Raw genomic sequence first — 17,305 nt, forward strand, 5'->3', positions numbered from 1 at the left:
CACACACACACACACACAGACACACACACACACACACACATAGAGGCACCCCCCTCTCCCAAGCTCTTTCACACACAATGCACACACAGAGAGGAGACCCCCACCCTCCTCATTCAAATACAAGCTTACAATACAAAGTTAATCACTTTTCATGTTTTGACAAGCATTGGGAAGATATGGCCCCTAGAGCGTGGGGGTTTGATATCAGTTCAAAACAGTTTCAATTGTATATGCTCGTCTCTATCGTTGTTCTGTGTTTGTACTTCAGATATAATGCCGCAACTCTCATGGCAGTGCGTATGATTAGATGCACACACAAACATACACAAAAAAACGAGATGGTCCTCACTGCAGAACACAAGATCCAAGGGGTGAGGTTGGATCCAGATTCAACTCCTCCCACCTTACATATACCTAAACCTACCCGTCTCCACCCCCTGATCCCTAAACCCACCCATTTCCACCCCTAAACCTACCATCTCCACCCCCTAGATGTGGATCCAACCCCGCCCCCTGGATCTTTGTTCTGCAGTGAGGGGCTACTGCAAAAAGCGCAATCCCACAGTGATAGCAATCTCAAGCATTCAGACACTCCCTGCAACTCCATCATACGTATCAGGTTACAAATGTGCTAAACCTCTTCTTCACCCTCTAACCCACCCCCTTTTTTCTCCCTGTGTCCAACTGCATTGTTGAGCGTTCCAACTCATACATACTAAGGCTATCACAATGTCGTACACAGCCAGAGGGAGAGAGAGGGAGAGAGAGAGAGGGTGCTGCTCAACATGAGTAGTCTAAACAAGAACGCTCCTTCTATCGACTTTGTGTTTATGCAGTGATGTCACTCATTCCAGTTAGGCTGACATGAAGGTTAAGGCCTCGCTGGTTTACGTGTTAGGGAGTTATGCAGGTTTTTTTCCACCCTTAATTTCTTTGTCTTTCCTCTACACGTGCAGTATGTGTGGAATGGATGTACAGTGTACACACATAGGCTGACTCTTTCTTTCTGTCTCATTCATCATCTGGACAGCTGATACAGGCAAAATGCTGGTTACATTTTCTCTGTTCGATGCCTTGAGAATTCAATTAAGCTGATGATTGCTGAGTGGAGTCTTAAAGGGCCGAAGTAACACTTTAGCGCAGTCACACACAATGCACATGAACATGGACAAGCACCGCAGTGCCTCTGAAGCACAATGTACCAAAAAGAATCATAGTAGTACCATAGTTTTCAAAACATGGTACCATGGTAATTTTGCTGTACTCCTTTATGTTCCACAGAATACCAAATACCTAGGTAAGCATTAAGTAGCATTATATAAAAATGTAAAAAAAAAAAAAACTAATTGAAAAAATAATTTGTAATTAAACAATTAATTAAAAATAATACATTAAATTAATTTGTAATAAAAAAATTAAAATAATATATAATATATATATATATATATAAAAAAAAAATACATAAAATTAATTTGTAATAAATTAAATCGTATATATTTATACACAAAACACTAAAATTCAAATGTTTTTAAAATAAGTCTCTTAAGCTCACCAAGGCTGCATTTTTTAATCAAAACTACAATAAAAAAAATTATACTGTGAAATATTATTACAACTGAAAATGACAGTTTTCTGTTTAAATATAATAAAAAATAAAATTTATACCTGTGGTAAAGTTGAATTTTCAGTATACTCCAGTCTCAAGAGACACTTGATTCTTCAGAAACCATTTTAATGTGCTAATTTGGTGTTAAGTAAACATTTCTTATTACTAGCAATGCTCAGTTTTTTGTGTGTGTGTGTGTGAAAATAGTGGTATATTTATTCAGGATTTTTTTAATGATAAAAAGTTCAAAAGAACAGCATTTAAAAATAAAATTTGTAACATTATAATATGTCTTTACGGTCACTCTTGATTAAATTAACGTGCCCTTGCTGAATAAAAGTATTAATTTTCTTTAAAAATCATACTGCCAATAGATGTTTAAACTGAAATCACCTACATTATGGGGACCAGCCAAATGTAAATAGCTTAATAAACATACAAAATTTCAAAAAGTCTTCAAGTAATAATAAAACAGTTTAAATGCAGAAAGGTTTGTGTGAGGGTGGGTCAAGTTAAGGGTTAGGTGCTATAAAATATCATTAGCTCAGTATTAAAATAACAGAAGTCAATGAAAACCCCCACCATAATAGAAAAACGAATGTGTGCACGTTTATGTATGTGTCTATCTTTATACGTGCCATGGGATAAGTGTCAGTGCGTCCATTTTCCCTTGTTATATTAGGAAAAGAATAGCAAGTAAATTCCATTAGAATTATCATAGTCTAGCAACAAGAAAAAGAAATGAGGAAGAGAGTCAGAGAGCATGTAAGAGAGAGATAATTTTTAGGAAAAAAAAGTGCATCATGAATATCTTCCGTATTAGTTTGGCAGGAACTTTGGGGAACATTGTGTTAATGATTAATATGAAGTCCATGCCTGGCAGCCCCTCTCTCTCTCTCTGTGTGCGTCTCTCTTTCTCTCCCTCATACAAACACACTCACACATAAAATAACTGACTCCTCACCATCTCTCTCTCTCTCTCTCTCTCTCTCCCTGCTTCCCCTCTCTTTCCTTTTCCCATAGGCCCAGAGATGACCAAAATCAGCATAGCCAGTTGTCAAGGTAACCTCAATACAATCTATTTACCCACCTCTCCTCTTGCCAAGGTCAGCTCTCTCTCTCTTTCTCTCTCTCCTCCTCTCTCGGTTTTGTTCTTTGAACAGCAGGGTAGAACACCCCCTAAAACCATCATTAGCACAAAACCAAAAGAACTGACAAAAGAACAAGAACTGAACTTTCCAAGCCAGCAGTCTGCCACTGCATTCAGCTCTGCTCTTAGGCCTCCCATTATTGAATTGTAATTTCCATCTTCCCCAAACACACACTCAGACACACACACAACGTAGAACTTTTCTCTTAAACCAAAGAGAGATTATAAAGAGATTATAAAGACCCCCTGCTGTGAGGCAGCTCTTGAACTAAAATAAATGTACCGTGGTATGCAGAAGTACACCTTAGAGCTTTTCTTTCTTTCTTTTGTTTCTCTTTTTCATGTTCAACTTAATAGCAATATATATCAATATATGCATGCTCTATGCTAATAATCCACTAAAGCACACCTAGCATTTCAGTATTTTCCACCATATAGGAATTGAACAATACACCATTTCCTGCGTAAACATTAAACTACCAAAAAACACAAGAGCTCTAAATGTAAAAGACTACAAAGACAGCTGTCCCTCACTGAACAAACCAAACAGATAAATCCCAGTTTATGTAATCAACACCCTCCTGGAGCTCTTTTTTGGTTTGATAACAGTTTCACGTTCTCTGTTCTCTGAATCTCATCACAGTTGAGCCAAATATGTCAGTCACAAAATAATTCATAAAACTCAAAATGTGTTGTTACAATGTGTTATGTGTTTTTTTGCTGGTGCTTCCTTGGAATATGAGAAGAAATCCTCAGCAGGAGCTACACTGCTGTTAAAAAAAATGGGGTTGATATAAGATTTTACATAAATGTAAAAGACTACAAAGACAGCTGTCCCTCACTGAACAAACCAAACAGATAAATCCCAGTTTATGTAATCAACACCCTCCTGGAGCTCTTTTTTGGTTTGATAACAGTTTCACGTTCTCTGTTCTCTGAATCTCATCACAGTTGAGCCAAATATGTCAGTCACAAAACAATTCATAAAACTCAAAATGTGTTGTTACAATGTGTTATGTGTTTTTTTGCTGGTGCTTCCTTGGAATATGAGAAGAAATCCTCAGCAGGAGCTACACTGCTGTTAAAAAAAATGGGGTTGATATAAGATTTTACATTTTTTTTTTGCTTTATGTTTTTGAAAGAAGTCCCTTATATTCACAAATGCTGCATTTATTTTTTATCAAAATATAGTGCAAACAGTTATATTGTGAAATACGATTACTATTTAAAATAACGTTTCTGTTTAAAAATGCAATTTTAAAACGCAATGTATTCCTGTAATGGCAAAACAGCAATTACTCCAGTCTTTAGTGTCACATGATCTGGTGCTATGCTGATTTGGTATGATTTGGTGCACAGGAAACATTTCTTCTGATTATTGTTGAAAACGCTATTTAATATTTTGTGAAACCAGGCTATTTTTTCCTCCAGGATTCTTTGATGAATTAGTAACAATCTAAAAGTATTTGCTTTCACTTTTGATCAGTTTAATGCATCCTTTCTGAATAAAAGTATTTATTTATTTAAAAAAATCCTACTGACCCCAATCTTTTGTAGAGGGAGGGCATTGTATCAAAACCATTAGCACACCTGCAGGTTCACCACCAGAGGTCCTTGTCTGCATGTTATTTGTGTTGTCATGGTTTCTGTTCTGTGTTTGCACCTGTTCTTTGTTCTATTTGACAAGTCACCTGTAATATAGCCTGCTTAATCTCTTGGCAGCTTGTGAAGTCTGGAGTTTTTTACTGACTTTAATGACTAATGACTTTTCCTGAGGATGACTGTAGACTTGCAATACAGTACATGGATTTTCAACTCTTTATCTGGCTCCTTTACCATTTAATGTGGTGGTTTGAAGTGCTTTCTAAATATAAATTTTCTATATATATATCATGTAAGAGTCAAATTCAACAAAGCATTATTGATAACATTTACAATAAGCTCCTTTACCATTTAATGTGGTGGTTTGAAGTGCTTTCTAAATATTAATTTTCTATATATATATCATGTAAGAGTCAAATTCAACAAAGCATTATTGATAACATTTACAATAAGAAGTCACACATGCTTCTGTAACAGCAAAAAAAAAAAAAAAAAGATTCATAGTGCAGGTCTATGCATTTTTTTTCAGCCAATTAGAAGCACTCTTTGCATGTAAATCAATTTGTACATTAGGTTTATGGTCATATATTTGGAAGATATATCTCCTCTCAAGTTTTTGGAGAGAGGGAGTTGTTGTAATTATCAAAAAAACTAAAATCACTGACAGGACATTTAAGGGAAATTTGCAAACACCTTTCAGCAATAATAACACTAGCATGCAGATGAAATAGGCTTAGTTTTAACTATATTTTAATTGATAGGGTTCAGATAACTGTCATTGATTAGAATTACTCTTAACTGGAGCCATATTTGTGAAAATGTACTTTTACATTTGTTTAGCAGATGCTTTTATCCTAAATGACTTACAAAAGAGAACAATATGAACAAAGCAAGCACAGTCAGCAATACACGAGAAGAACATTTAGTGCTACAATATCTAATTTAATTGAGCCCTAGACTTCTATATTGTCCTATAATGCATATAAACAATGTTTCTATGCACAAAATTTCATCTGCATTAAGCAGCATATGCTGGGACTGGGTTGCATGGTGTTATTTTGAAGTGTAGGTGTGTGCAGTGTTTTATGAGCTTACTAGAGGAAGCTCCCAGTGTTAGCAATAGGTCAGTAAATCCTTTGTGCCCTGCTGGCAAAGCTGGCACTGCCACACTACAAAACTCACTGCCAACAACTGAGTAATTAGAGCAAAAGAGAGAGTGAGAAAGAAAGAGAGGAAAGACACTGTATGGTAGAACGAGATATGTAACTAAATCTGTTGAACTGCCTCACCTTGTTTGCTTTTGCACTCATTAGGCAATGTGAGTCATTAGGTAGGGTGTGTCAGAAATCACAGCATGAACTTTGCTCATGTACATGCACTAGTGCACACAAACATACATCAGTTAATACGTCTGAATTGTGCATTAACTAATTTTAAGTCGACAGGTGGGGTTAGTAACATTTCCGTCACACGCTTGAGGTATTCGGCCAATCACAACGCACTGGATAGCTGGCCAATCACAGCACACCTTGCTTTTCAGACGAGATGAGCTTTGTAAAAATCTACACGTTTCAGAAAGGCGGGGCATAGAGGAGAAACAATAATGTACAGTATGTGGAAAATAATGTGTTTTTTGAACCTTAAACCGCATAAACACATTTCATTACACCAAATACACAAAATAATGTTATTTTTAGCAACATCATATGACCCCTTTAAGAAGCGCGGGAAACTGCAAAAGTATGAATGTGCAAAACTGTTAATGCAATCGAATGTTGCTTATATAAATGACGTTATATGATACATACATTTTTTTTAAAATTCGGAATAACAATAAATCATTAGTTACAGAGTTGGGACATAGCCAAAAAATAAGATGGGGGGATAAAACATATGCATTAATGCTTTTGCATTCTCTCGCAAAATCTTCTCCAAAGAAACTTTTAATTTGTTCACAAAGCTTTTGCATTCTTTCGCAAAAAAATTTGTGTTCCCCTGAAAACTTTTGAAATTTCCCTGAAAAACGTTTGAAAGAAAGAAATTGTGATAGAAATATATATTAAACATACAGAAATATATATTTCTCAATACTTTTGCGAGAGAATGCGAAAAGTTTTGTGAGTGAACGCCTAAACATTGAATTTTTTCTTGCGTCTCATATTCTTTCTATTACCATGTCCCCTTAGGGGATCCATTGAAACACAAGCAAGTAGTGCCAATTTCATTTTGGTTTTAATAGTACTAAGTCTTGTTTAAAAGTCAATAAATGGAAAAGCTGTTAACCTGCGTGCCAATTTTTCCACAGTATTCATCCTTGAGAGGTTGAAGTGTTATAAATGAAAGGTCATTTTCACTAGTAACTCTTGTTGCTCGGCTAGAAAAGACAACTGCATGCAGTGAGAAAAACCCAAGGGAAGGACTCAGTGTCTGCTAGTGTGTGAGAGAGCAGCAAGAAGTAGGTGTATGTGCGAAGGAGAGAAGAAAAGGGACACTTAGGTCTCTCTTTCTCCCTTCATTCTCCCTGTATCAGCAGAAATAAAAAGAAAAAAATGCTGGCCTCTGTTGACACAGCCCTGACCTTCCCCTCATTCTGCTCCCCCAAGTGTGAAATTGAATGCCTGCCAGAAAGAATGAGGGAAGAAGGAATAGAGAGAGTGAGACAGAAAGAGAGAGGGTGTGTGTGTGTGTGTGTGTGTGTGTGTGTGTGTGTGTATTTGAGTTTCAATTTCATAAAGAGTGATGTTCTGTTAGAAGTACTGATATAATTGTGGTTAAATATTTGAATATTATTTTTTTGCATTTACATATTATATAAGAAAAGTATTAAATGTCATTTTTCTGTGATCTAGAACAGAAGGACCAAGAATTAGTCTCACTCCTTTTACATTCACATGATTGATCCATGTGCCCCTCTGGCCACCTTCAAGTCCCAAATGATTTTTACATTAAAATCTACTTGAGAAACCCAGAAGTGTTAATGAGGCAGTTTGACAAGCTAATTAAGTCTTAAAACAAGTTAACCATGTGCTTTTGACAAACCTACTTAGCTCTTTATAGTGACAGTGACAAAGCTTGGTGTCACAATGATTTCTAAAGGTTGCCTGAAGGGTGTTTAAAAACCTTATTTGTTTGAGCAGTGACACTGTTCATGCAAGCAAAGTATTGTGTACTTAGCTCTACTGAATGACAAGAAACTATTCTTTCGATTTGTATTTCATTTCATTTTTTTGTGTCAGATTAGTCGAATGGTCATTGTGTTGGCATAAAGTGACAGAATGAAAGCATCAACCACATTTATGTTTATTCGTTTAGCAGGCAGTTCTATCCAAAGATGAGAATCATACAAGTGGAAGTAATTAATCTATGGGTGAACACGATACAAGCAATGCTACCACACCAAATTTCCTTATTAGAATAGTGCAATATTTCATAAAACTTCTGTAATGTAAAAGTGTGACATATAAAAAAATAATAAAGTATAGTAAGTCTAATTCATCAAACATTCAGATATTTGGATGCAGCAAATCAATCCACACTCTCTGAGGAAGGTTAGAGATTAAATCTTAGGGCAATGTATAACCCCTGTCATTTATTTGTTGCATTAACTTTTTTTTTTAAAGAAACATTGTTTGATAATTACACTAACTAACTAGTAGTAGACTAACTAACTAGTAGATAATCAGAGGCTTTGTGTTCACATCTCCTCGTTTGTTGCAAGGGCTGAAAAATGGAAAGATTTTCTCAGTGAAAGACTGACCAGTGAAGGAGTAGATAAGAGTCTTGGTCCCTACGTTGTAGAAGGAGACCAGACCCTCCTCATAATCCACAAACACCCCCACCTTCTGGGGCTTGTCTTTCAGAGAAAGAGGAACAGGGCAAGATTCATTAGCCACATATTCACCTCCATTTCTTAGCCAGATACACCAAAAGCCATTCTCTGGGCACACTGTTACTTTCCCCTTTCTCTCAATGGACTCTCTAGCCACACCTAAGTCCCATTCAGTTTTTTCACCGACTTCAACCTCATAATAAATTTTCCCACAGGAAAACCCATCCTTTCCTAGGACACAGGCAGAGGAGTCAAATCTCTCAGGGTTATTGGGAACATCTCTCCAGGATCCACTATGCTTCACTTGTTTTCCATCCTTAGACAGGATGAGTTTAGGATGAGCTGTTTTAGGATCCAAAATCACATTCACTGCAAAAGAAACACATGTACAGTGACGAATACAATACAAGCAGCCAATTTAAAAGCTCCATCTGAGAGGAATCTATGCTTATGTTAATCATGACCATGACCATGTGGACGTTACCTGCATAAAGTTTCTTTATTGTACTCAGATCTGCTGATGGAGAAATATTTAATGTTAGTATACACTTCTATTAACCTTCATCAACAACAGATTTTAAATGCTAGGCATCATACACTTACCGACTTTGTAAAAAGTCATAGAGGAAGAAAAACAACACGTGTTCTAAAATCGGCTGAAAATATCAAACATGTGGGATATCCTCATATTGGATGGATTCATAAATCAAGAGTCTGTGACCATCATACACTACGCCATTTTCTATGGAATCTGTCAACTCAAATCTGCAGACTGGCTCTGACTTTTGGAGTCAACCCCTCCAGACTGTAAATAGGGGCAAAAATCTAAGCAAAAGTCATGTAGTGTATTTCCAGCCTTAAACCACACCTGTACATGGAGTAGGGGAGATTGGGAATATTGTGACATAAATTAATAAATTTACACAATTCGGAAAAGTTATAGATTTCAAAACTTCAGTTACTTCAATTAGTAGAAGACAAAATTTTATGTCAGTTTTGGATAAATAGCACAAAAAAGCACTTCGTTAAAGACTAAAAAAACACGAAAAGTGTTCTGTTCGGTCTGTGTCTGTCTTATCAGTCACAATACCTTTTTTATGAATCTTTTCCACTCTTTTTGGTGAAGGAGTGCTGCTCTTGTTGAAGTAGATTTTGTCTTCTGTCTGAACATTGCTTGTTGTAGTATTTGACACTTCTGTCAGAGTGCCCTGCTTTGTGCTCAGGATAGCTGAAACATCTTTTTTCTCCATCACTGAAGAACATTCAGACACCAGTAAAGGATGAGAGGGAACAGAATCTGTACTCCCAGAATCTGAGGCAGAAGACTCTTGAACAACTGAAGGTCTGTGTGGACAGTGGACTATGAAAAAAAAAAAGGGATTTGCATTTAAACAAAAACATACACAAGTGAAACAACAGAGTATATATTTTCTCTAATACTGACTGATTTCAAAGAATTTCTTCAGTTCCATTTTGATGTTTTCCTGAAGGCCCCGGAGAGCTTTCTCAAAGATTTCTGTGTTCAGATCTATGTTCATATCAGTAATTTTGCTGGTCCAGGACTTGACTTGTGGAAGGCTGCACACAGATGAGCAAGTCTGCAGTATTGCAAGAGAGAGGGGATCCATAAATGTGCAGTTTGATCTAATGCAAGAATTCTAAGAGATATTGCTGAGTAAAGAACACTGACCTGTAGGAGGTGCAGGTGATCTTCAGTGTGTGAGAGCTGCTCCAGCTCAGACTCTCTCCTCTTGAGCTCAGTGATTTCTTGCTCCAGCTCTTTAATCAGCTCTTCAGTCTGCTTTTCTGCTGCTTTCTGCTTCTGCTCCATCACCTCCAGCAGCTCAGACCAACATCTCTCAATCAGAGCAGTGAGACTTTTGACATTGTTGTTCTGGTGAGGTTAGGGAAAACAGAGTTAAGAGTTATATGAAGTATTCTATAGCATTATCTCCATCAGCTCCACAAGGTGAGTAACCATTAAAATTTACATATACATAGTTGTTATGGCTTTGAATCACTCAAAGTGCACCTTTTCAGAGCTTTTTATCTCCTCGGTATCACTTCCATGAACTGTCACAGAATGTTGCTGATAAAATCGCCCATGTCTTTACTTAAAAGCTAGGGTAATCATAAATGATGTGACATTATTGCTGACATATTATCAGGGAAAATTATTTTGAGATTTTTATACTTTTTTTTTTTTGTTTGGAGTCTGGAATAGCCGCAGGTTGGAAAAAAAGTTCTTTACAATTGGTCAGGAAAGCTTTTTGTTCTATGTAAAAGCTTATGTGCTATTGGCTTGCAGATTAACATGAAGTGACAAGTCCAACATAAACAAGAGGTGTGTATCTTGTAGTCATCACCCCTAATTTCACCCCTGCTAACTTTTTCAGAGACTAAACGTTCTGACTCCAATTCATCCTAGACCTTTCAAGCTGTTAGGGTAGAGTGGGGGAAAACGTCCCCCTTAAGGACTATGTGATTTTTTTTCTCTGTGAAACAAAAGTTAAATGTGTTCAGAAAAGTTATCATAGTTTTAGTGACAATGACATAAATTATAAACCAAGTACGAAAAATGTCCAGAGTTTTCATGTTATTAGATTTTTAACAAAAATTAAAAACAATAAAATTTGTACCAAGGTGGGGTAAAATGCCCCCCAGTCTTACAAAGCAATTTGCTTTATACATTTACAGCAAAATCAGAGAACAGGCAGTTTTAGCTTAAAATTAAAAAGAGAATATAATCAGTAATTATGAATTACAAAATTATAATAGCCTGTTTGAAGGATTTTGTTAGCTGGTGCTAACCTGATGCTAACTTGAGGTCATTTTTAAATATAAAGTCCAAATATTTTTATTTAACCAACTAGTTAGAATACATTTGATGGAAAAACAAAGGATTTGATGTTCAGAACAGAATAACTACAGTAATTGCCCATTGCCCCCTGGGCCCCAGGGCCTGGGGGCACTTTAACCCACCTGGCTGGGGGGCATTTTACCCCACGGGTAATTTTTTGAGAAAAAATTATGTCTGAAAATATTTATATTCTGAAAATATAATAATATTTTTCTTAAATAACATGTACTACCTATCTACAGGCCCTACTGTTCTCACTGTGATTTTCTACAAAACAATAAGCTTTAAAACACTTTTTTTCTTAATTAGATCATTCACTGTGAAATCCATTTTCTCCAGTGTAAGCTTTATGGTGAAAACTTCTACATCACTCTTGTCAACGTAGTCCATAGTTGCAATAAAAAATTATCTTGAGTTTATCTTGTGGTTATTTTGGGAAAAACAGTAGGGGGGTGTTTTCCCCCACTCTACCCTACCACCAAACTCAGGTCAGACCTTCAGACTGTTCTGACTTGCAATGCTATATCTATCTTAGCAGCTAGTATCTATCTGAAACACATAGATATGTATAGGTAGATGCCCTATTAGCGGCTGTTTCTATGGGCCGCTATACGTAAGCTGTCCGCCATATTGGAATGGTCAAAGATGGTCTGTGAACACTTGAGAGCAAGTTGCCGGTGTGTCTGCAACACTAGTAATATGCATGTATGAATATCTATATCTGCAATGAACTTCAGCAGAAGATTTTGCTAAACTAACACAATACAGCAAGACAAAGCCATTATGGCATTTAAAAGGTACTATAGATTAAAAACCTTGTAATATTGAGTTAATACAAATTAAAAACCCAACCAAATGCATTCTTACCTGTGAAAGTTTATCCAGTTTCTTCAGCAATTCAAATTGTGGTGGTTTTAACAACCAGAGGTGCAATGTTGTGGCATCTTGCAACTCATTGATTTTTATTGTGAGTGACAACACAATGACCGGCAAAAGCAACACCCTAGCAACAAACCAGAATACCCTATCTACTGAACACAACACTCTAGTAACACTTTAAAACATCTATCTGATTATCTGTCTGTCTAATAGATTCTCTCGCCTTAAAACCTTCATACTTCAAGCTTTTAAAACTACTAACTTTCTATGCAGGCTCTCTCGAACCAACATCAAAGTTTGTTCACAAACTTTACTCTTTCTGCTGTTTTCCTTCACTCAAAAAAATGCTGTCTTATTTCAACCCAACTTTGAGTCAAATATGGACTAACCAAGCTGTTGGGTTAATTATTATTTTTTTAAATAAAATTTTTAGAGTGTTGTGTGATTTGCAATTGTATGTTTTTCCGTAATTTCACTGCAAGTGCATGTAAACTAAAAGATCAATTTTTGTCTGAGAAGAAGAAAAAGATGGAACAATGCTGCAATCGCATCAATCTACTTTGAAACAAAATGCTTCTAAATGAGTTAGAACTGTTTAGTAAAGTTCTGTTAATTGGCGTTTAGCAATCAAGCAAACACACATTTGTTCAATAAAACATTTTATTCACTTTCCAAATGAATAAATAAATAAATAAAAATGAAGAAAGAAAAAATGAAAGGAAAATTAATTTAATGTACAATCAGCAAGACAATTATTATTTTATGTCTAAGCAATTACATTATGATATAACAAGTTGAAGCAAGAAACAAGAGTGAAGAAGTACTTCACTGAACTTCACATTTACCTAGCCAGGCATGAAATGAATATTTCATGGTTGCTGGTAATAAACAAACACACGACAACAAAAACTCTTAACCAGCTACTGTGACCACATATGTTGTTGTATTAATTATTTCTTTAAAGGAAGATAGACTGCATTGTAATTAGGCAGTATGGATAATCAGAGGTTTTGTGTTCACATCTCCTCTTTTGTTGCAAGGGCTGAAAAATGGAAAGATTTTCTCAGTGAAAGACTGACCAGTGAAGGAGTAGATAAGAGCCTTGGTCTCCACGTTGTAGAAGGAGACCAGACCCTCCTCATAATCCACAAACACCCCCACCTTCTGGGGCTTGTCTTTTAGGGAAAGAGGAACAGGACAATATTCATTAGCCACATATTCACCTCCATTTCTTAGCCAAATACCCCAAAATCCTTTCTCTGGGCACACTGTTATTTTCCCCTTTCTCTCAATGGATTCTCGAGCCACACCTAAGTCCCATTCAGTCTTATCACCGACTTGGACCACAAAGTAAAACCTCCCACAGGAAAATCCATCCTTTCCCAGGACACAAGCAGACGAGTCAAATCTCTCAGAGTTATTGGGAACATCTCTCCAGGATCCACCATGACTCACTTGTTTCCCATCTTTAGACAGGATGAGTTTAGGATGAGCTGTGTTAGGATCCAAAATCACACCCACTTCAAGAAAAACACAGGTAAAGTGATGAATGCATTAGAAGCAACCCTTAAACTAATGTTAATATTAGTCATATTTATCTTACCTGCGTAAAGTTGCTGTATTGTATTTAGACTCAGACCGAACCATGAGACCTTCACTGGCTTATTAATCTTTTCTGCTTTCTTCATTGAGCGAGTGCCGAAGTCTGTTTTACCCAGAGTAAAGTAGATTTTGCCCTCTGTCTGAACAGTGCTTGTTTTAATATTTGAAATCTCTGTCAGGATGCACTTCTGTGTTCTCAAAGTATCAATTTTCTCCATAGCTGAAGAACTTTTAGGTAGCAGTGAATGATGGAAGGGAGCAGAATCTGTGTTAGTGCTGCCAAATTCAAATATCCTATTGGTTGAAGGTTGTGATGTTGGGGGATTGAAGTTGATTCCGTGAACAACAGAAGGTTGAGCTGTAAAAGAAAATGTTTAAATATACAGTAATAAATCAAGACTGATGCAAGCCTTATTTAATCACTAGATCAATAACTGAGCAGAAAATATTATTAGACAACTGCAACTTGCACAGATTTTGCTGGCAGACAGAATCTAAAAACTGCATATAACCTCAGTTCTCAGGTAAATAAAGCAAAGAGATGCTGGTATCCATTGACTTCCATAGTATACAAAATTGTACTATTAAAGTCAATGGCTACCAGCAACTGTTTGGTTACCAATTTTCATTAAAAATATCTTTGTTTGTGTTTAACAGAAGAAAGTAATTGATACAGGTTTGAAACAACGTGAGTGTGAGTACTGATGACATAATTTTTGTTTTGAGAGAACTATCCCTTTAAATTATTGTTGTGGATACAATGTTCTAAACAAACTTGCCCCTTTTGCCTAGAAAAGTATTCTTAAGTTCATATAAATTCACTTCTATAATGCTTACTGATATCATGGATTTTTTTCAGTTCCTTGTTGACTTTTTCCTTGAGGCAAGTAAGAGCTTTATCCAGAATGTCTGTGTTGAGTAGATCAGTGTTAATGTTGATGTTTGTCCAGCTCTTGACTTCTGGGGGGCTGCACACAGATGAGTAGACCTGGTGCAATGCAGGAGAGCAGAGAAATGCTTCATAAGTGTTGTCAGGAGTGTTGTCCTGTGATGTGAGCAGTAAGAGAGACACTGACCTGTAGGAGGTGCAGGTGATCTTCAGTGTGTGAGAGCTGTTCCAGCTCAGACTCTCTCCTCTTGAGCTCAGTGATTTCCTGCTCCAGCTCTTTAATCAGCTCTCCAGCCTGTGTTTCTGCTGCTGTCTGCTTCTGCTCCATCACCTCCAGCAGCTCAGACTGACATCTCTCAATGGAGTGGATCAAATCAGTAAACAGCTCAACTTTATTTGCTTTATTGCTCTCATTGGTGCTCTAGTTATATTGAGAAGAATAATAGACAGTGAATTCAAATCAGATTCCAAACCATTCTTTCCACCACCTCTATACAGTAGATAGTTGTTTTAAAAAATCTTGATTTTTCACTAACAACACACCTTGTTGGATTTTGCTAAGTTTTTTATCTCCTTAATCTTATTACATCTGTCCTGGATCATCACATTTATTTCTGCCTGTGTCTTTTCCAGTTGAATCTGAGGACAGAAACAATATATTTTTTTGAGCTGCTCCAGCTCAGACTCTCTCCTCTTGAGCTCAGTGATTTCCTGCTCCAGCTCTTTAATCAGCTCTCCAGCCTGTGTTTCTGCTGCTGTCTGCTTCTGCTCCATCACCTCCAGCAGCTCAGACTGACATCTCTCAATGGAGTGGATCAAATCAGTAAACAGCTCAACTTTATTTGCTTTATTGCTCTCATTGGTGCTCTAGTTATATTGAGAAGAATAATAGACAGTGAATTCAAATCAGATTCCAAACCATTCTTTCCACCACCTCTATACAGTAGATAGTTGTTTTAAAAAATCTGTTGATTTTTCACTAACAACACACCTTGTTGGATTTTGCTAAGTTTTTTATCTCCTTAATCTTATTACATCTGTCCTGGATCATCACCTTTATTTCTGCCTGTGTCTTTTCCAGTTGAATCTGAGGACAGAAACAATATATTTTTTTAAAGTAAATGCATCAAGTGTAAACACACATAGAACAGTTCTCTTACAATAGGAAAGTATTGTTTGCAGTGAGTTTGTTAGATTTCATCAATTCGATTTACTTTACAATACTTTCTTGAAATCATATGTTGGCAATTCAATTTCTAGTTGTTTTTACATGTTTTTCAAAATTACAGTAAAATGAAATTTTTAAAGGAATAGATCACCCCAACCTTAAAAAAGTTCATCATTTACACCTGCACTTGTGCAGCTGTCTACGTGTGTATCATTTTGTAAAGAAAAAGCCAAAATTTAAATTATTAACTGATGTTTTTACCTGTTGCTTTAATGTGCAGTTTTTGTAGTTTATTTTAGTGCTTTGTGTCAGCAAAAAATATCGGCCTGTAGCTTAAATTGTGATCTGTTTGTCTCACAAGCTATTGAATTGCTTTAGAAAGAATTCTAAAATGTGACTCATATGGACATATTGACTTTTGTGGAATGAGAAAGAGCTGCTCTTTGTTTCACAGAAGTTGTTAGGAGATAAGTAAATTCATTTCGTGTGAACAGTTCAGTTAAGTATAATTGAATAGACATACTAAAATATCTTCTAATCTCTCATATCTTTTGTCTTACCCTCTTGTGTCCACTTTCTTCTTCAATAGGAACAGCGTTGTGAGTCTTATGTTCTGTTTCAGTGCAAAACAGACATAGACAGGTCTGATCGTCTCTGCAGAACATCTCCAGTGGTTTATCATGTTTCTCACAGAGATAATCTTCCAGGTTGTCCACGGGGTCGATCAGTTTGTGCCTTACGAGCCTTGGTGCAGTTTTGTGATTGGTCAGGTGAGTCTCACAGAAAGATGTTACACACTGCAAACAAGACTTTACTGCCCTTAGCTTGTTTTCAGAGCAGACATCACATAAAATGTGAGGAAAGGTTTTTGTCTGGTGTTGGAGTTTCTTTGGCTGTTGATGCACCTTGTAACGGTCAACAACCTTTTGAAATGCTACATTTATTTTCAATTCTGGCTTACTATCAAATCCTTCCTTACAGAGAGGGCAACGATAGAGCTGTCCACTCTCCCAGCATGCCTCAATACAAACATTGCAGAAGTTGTGTCCACATGAAGTGGTGACTGGGTCAGTGAGCACCTCCAGACATATATTGCACTGGAGCAGCTCACCAGAGAGTGATGAACTGAAGGAAGTCATGACTGTAAGTGCAGAAACAGGGACACAATGAAGCTCTGCGTAGAAGTGATCAAAGGTCGAAATTATATTAGTCTATATTCTGTAGCGTGGTGCTGTGACGGTTCTATACAATATTTATATAGTCTAGTCTTATATTTAAGTATCATTCTTAAGTTAATTGCTTTACAGTACATAGCTTTACATTTTTAGTCTATGAAATCTCACCTGTCTGTTGGTGTTGTCTCTGGCTCAGGAGAAAAATACAGTACAAAGAAGATCAGACCAGGTTTTATTGTGAGGTTAAATAGGTTTCAGTTTCACTTCACTATAAAGTATTGCATAATACTGATAGCACACCTTTTTCTTTTGGCAAGTTTTGTTATTCTAATAATAAGGCTAAGGTTGTCGCTCTTTGAGAATGGTTTGAGACTGGACCAGTAATGTTTTTTTTTCTTTTAATGTTATAGTTGTCATTTTGTGAACATCATTAGACAATATGACAGGATAACCATGCTTGGTGTTAAACTATGTTTCATTCTAAGTGCATTCAAATAAAAGGACTCCTTGAAGGAAAAAAAAAGTGAAGCTTAAATAAATAAAAA

The 17,305-nt window shown here is 36.4% G+C and overlaps 2 protein-coding genes across 2 annotated transcripts; both read right to left on the reverse strand.

The window, feature by feature from the left end:
- Window positions 1-8,026: 8,026 nt before the first annotated feature.
- Window positions 8,027-11,437, reverse strand: LOC107563043 (E3 ubiquitin-protein ligase TRIM39-like). Its single transcript, XM_016247820.1, has 5 exons — window positions 11,366-11,437; window positions 9,878-10,081; window positions 9,632-9,785; window positions 9,278-9,547; window positions 8,027-8,556 (listed from the first exon to the last, which is right to left on the reverse strand). Exons 1-5 carry the CDS (start codon window positions 11,435-11,437, stop codon window positions 8,027-8,029), a joined length of 1,230 nt encoding a protein of 409 aa, XP_016103306.1.
- A 1,280-nt stretch (window positions 11,438-12,717) lies between these two features.
- LOC107563341 (E3 ubiquitin-protein ligase TRIM39-like) lies at window positions 12,718-16,976 on the reverse strand. Its single transcript, XM_016248196.1, has 7 exons — window positions 16,929-16,976; window positions 16,146-16,726; window positions 15,409-15,504; window positions 14,605-14,838; window positions 14,366-14,516; window positions 13,530-13,886; window positions 12,718-13,446 (listed from the first exon to the last, which is right to left on the reverse strand). Exons 2-7 carry the CDS (start codon window positions 16,722-16,724, stop codon window positions 12,911-12,913), a joined length of 1,953 nt encoding a protein of 650 aa, XP_016103682.1. The 5' UTR covers window positions 16,725-16,726; window positions 16,929-16,976; the 3' UTR covers window positions 12,718-12,910.
- Between the last annotated feature and the right edge of the window lie 329 nt (window positions 16,977-17,305).

This window comes from Sinocyclocheilus grahami, unplaced genomic scaffold (assembly GCF_001515645.1).
Source record: "Sinocyclocheilus grahami isolate Dianchi unplaced genomic scaffold, SAMN03320097.WGS_v1.1 scaffold24.1, whole genome shotgun sequence".
NCBI classification, from domain to species: domain Eukaryota; kingdom Metazoa; phylum Chordata; class Actinopteri; order Cypriniformes; family Cyprinidae; genus Sinocyclocheilus; species Sinocyclocheilus grahami.